This window comes from Mus pahari, chromosome 9 (assembly GCF_900095145.1).
Source record: "Mus pahari chromosome 9, PAHARI_EIJ_v1.1, whole genome shotgun sequence".
NCBI lineage: Eukaryota > Metazoa > Chordata > Mammalia > Rodentia > Muridae > Mus > Mus pahari.
In genome coordinates, this window is record NC_034598.1 from 23,242,100 (window position 1) to 23,244,841 (window position 2,742).

General features: G+C 39.4%; 1 protein-coding gene across 2 annotated transcripts in view; it reads left to right on the forward strand.

Annotated features, from left to right (window-relative positions):
* Smpdl3a (sphingomyelin phosphodiesterase acid like 3A) overlaps positions 1–2,742 on the forward strand; it is a 22,052-nt gene that overhangs the window by 18,514 nt on the left and 796 nt on the right. For both annotated transcript variants that reach the window (XM_029542696.1, XM_021205031.1), the window contains exon 7: positions 518–642. In XM_029542696.1, coding sequence (XP_029398556.1) covers positions 518–642 — 125 coding nt within the window. The remainder of the gene's footprint in view (positions 1–517; positions 643–2,742) is intronic.

Here is a 2,742-nt window from a genome sequence, read left to right on the forward strand (position 1 = left end):
GAACAACAATATGAACTAACCAGTACCCCCAGAGCTCTTGTCTCTAGCTGCATATGTACCAGAAGATGGCCTAGTTGGCCATTACTGGGAAGAGAGGCCCAAACTTTATATGCCCCAGTAGAGGCGAACACCAGGGCCAAGAAGTGGGAGTGGGTGGGTAGGGGAGCAGGATGGGTCCAGGGTTTAGGGTTACTTTGGGAATAGCATTTGAAATGTAAATGAAGAAAATATTTAATAAAAATTCAAAAAAAAATCAAATACCAAGTCAACAATTTTTCTATATAGCTCTGTAGCCATTGTTAGGATTTATAGATAATTTATATAACCATAATAGCATTAATCTATGTAACAAAATCAGTAGCAGCTCTTTGATTTTGGTATTGAATACCTTTATTTTCTCAAAAGTAACATAATTGCTTCGAGGCATGATTAATCAGTGACCATAATATTTGTCTATTGATCTCTTAACCTAAGCTGTTTATATTTTTAAGGTTAAATTGTTGATGTTGTTGTTTAGGGAATCCAATAAATTCTGTGTTTGTGGCACCTGCTGTTACACCAGTGAAGGGAGTTTTACAAAAGGAGACCAACAATCCTGGTGTCCGCCTGTTTCAATACAAGCCTGGTGATTACACATTGCTGGTAAGTTGGCGCAGTTTCAGTTGATCCTACATGTGTATAGTCATGTCTTTGAAGTTTTCATTCATGCAGTAGAATGTTTCTCAGAAAGCCATGAGAGATGCACTTGATGCTAATATCTCATGGTGTCCTTATTTAAAGGTGGATATCTGTCATCACTCTGATGAGAGGGTAGGTAAAGTTTCTTTGTGACATGTTATTATCTCTTTAAGGGCTTTCTGACCTTTTTTATTTGTTTGTTTTAAGACTGGGTCTCCTGTAGTGCAGGCTGGCCTAAAATTTGCTGTATTCTTGAGACTTCTGATCCTCTTGCCTTTCCCTACCAGGTGCTGGCATCATAGGTGCACATCCCTATCTCGGGTTTATGGGATGCTGGGGAACTGAGCTCAGGATCTTGTGTATGCAAGGCAGGCAGGCACTTTAACAATGGACATAAAGCCCAAGCCCTGATCTTGCCATGCATTCAAAGCTTTCGCTGGATGAAGCCTTATCTGTGGACTTTGATAATACCATTGTCCTCCCTAAATCATATTAACTATTCTTCTCCCAAACGTAATTATTTGGGAAAGTATAGACCCTAGAACTATGCTCTGTCTCCAGCTGTTGCCAAACTGCTCTGTGTTCTAATTTGTTCTTCTTTAACATGGGATTTAGGATATGACTGCAGGGGCTCAGGGGATGGCTCAGTGAATAATGCACTTGCTGTATAAGGACCTAAGTTCTGAAACCCAGTAACCACATAAAATGCCAGGTATGGCTGTACACATCTGATTCCCTAGGGCAGTGGCATTGAGACGAGGGGCTCCTAAGAGCTTGGTGCCGCCCATTCTAGCTGAAAGGGGGGCCTCCAGGTTCAGTGACAAAACCCTGTCTCAGAAGAAACAAAGGCGAGAGCAATTGAGGAAGCTATCCAGTATCGACTGCTGGCCTCCACAGCACTTGAACCTATGCATACGCAGTAACAAACAGAATTTGTACACATATTCATTATATATACCTATGTGTGCCAAATGGACACAGGTATGACCGAATCATGAGTTCCCAAGGTGCTTCCATGAAAAACAAAATCGCTATAAAGCATTTAGAATAATGCTTAGTTCATATTAAGTGCTCAATACAAGTTAAGGTTTGTTTGTTTGTTTATCTGTTTGTTTAAGGAAATACTCAAATTGAACATTTGCTTTTGCCTCAAAAATTCTCTGGTGCAATTTTGTGGCTCTACACTTTAGAACAATTTGATCTCAAAGGGCTGACCATTTACGTTGTGGATACTTCAGTTGCGCAGCTGCTCCTTTCTACAGATACAGTTTGAAGATATGTTATTTCACTTAATGTAGCTGTTGATGTAATTGTACTTCTAATTTATTTTTTCATAAGACATCTCGTTATTCTTCTGAATACCAAGAAGAGGAGGCAGGGGATAATTGGACTTTATCCATAAAAATGAACTTAAATGTCCATGGAGACTATGAATAAACTAGTTCAAATGAATTGTTTTATAATTAAAATCATTGTCTGGTTAGTGACTTGAACTTCACAAGTCTACATGTACACCCTTCTATATGTCTGTATATCCTATATGGGGGTGCTCTGTACATGATAGTATTTACATACACACAAGTGCTAACAAATATTTAACAACTGGTTCACTGGAGGAAACAGTTCTTGTATCTGTACTGCTTCCTGGTTTCAAGATAGAAAATGCACGTATTAGTATCTCAAGGTACCAGATTGACATCAACTGACTTGCAGCATATATAAGAATCTTTTTTTTCATTTTTTTCTAATTTTTATAAGGTATTTACATTCCAATTGCTATCCCCGAAGCCCCCTATACCCTGCCCCCCACCTGCTCCCCTACCCACCCATTTCCCCTTCTTGGCCCTGGTGTTCCCCTGTACTGAGGCATATAAAGTTTGCAAGACAAAGGGGCCTCTCTACCCAATGTGGTACATTTACATAATGGAATACTACAATTAAAAACAATGAATTTATGAAATTCCTTGGCAAATGGATGGATCTGGAGGATATCATCCTGAGTGAGGTAACCCAATCACAAAAGAACACACATGATATGCACTCACTGATAAGTGGATATTAGCC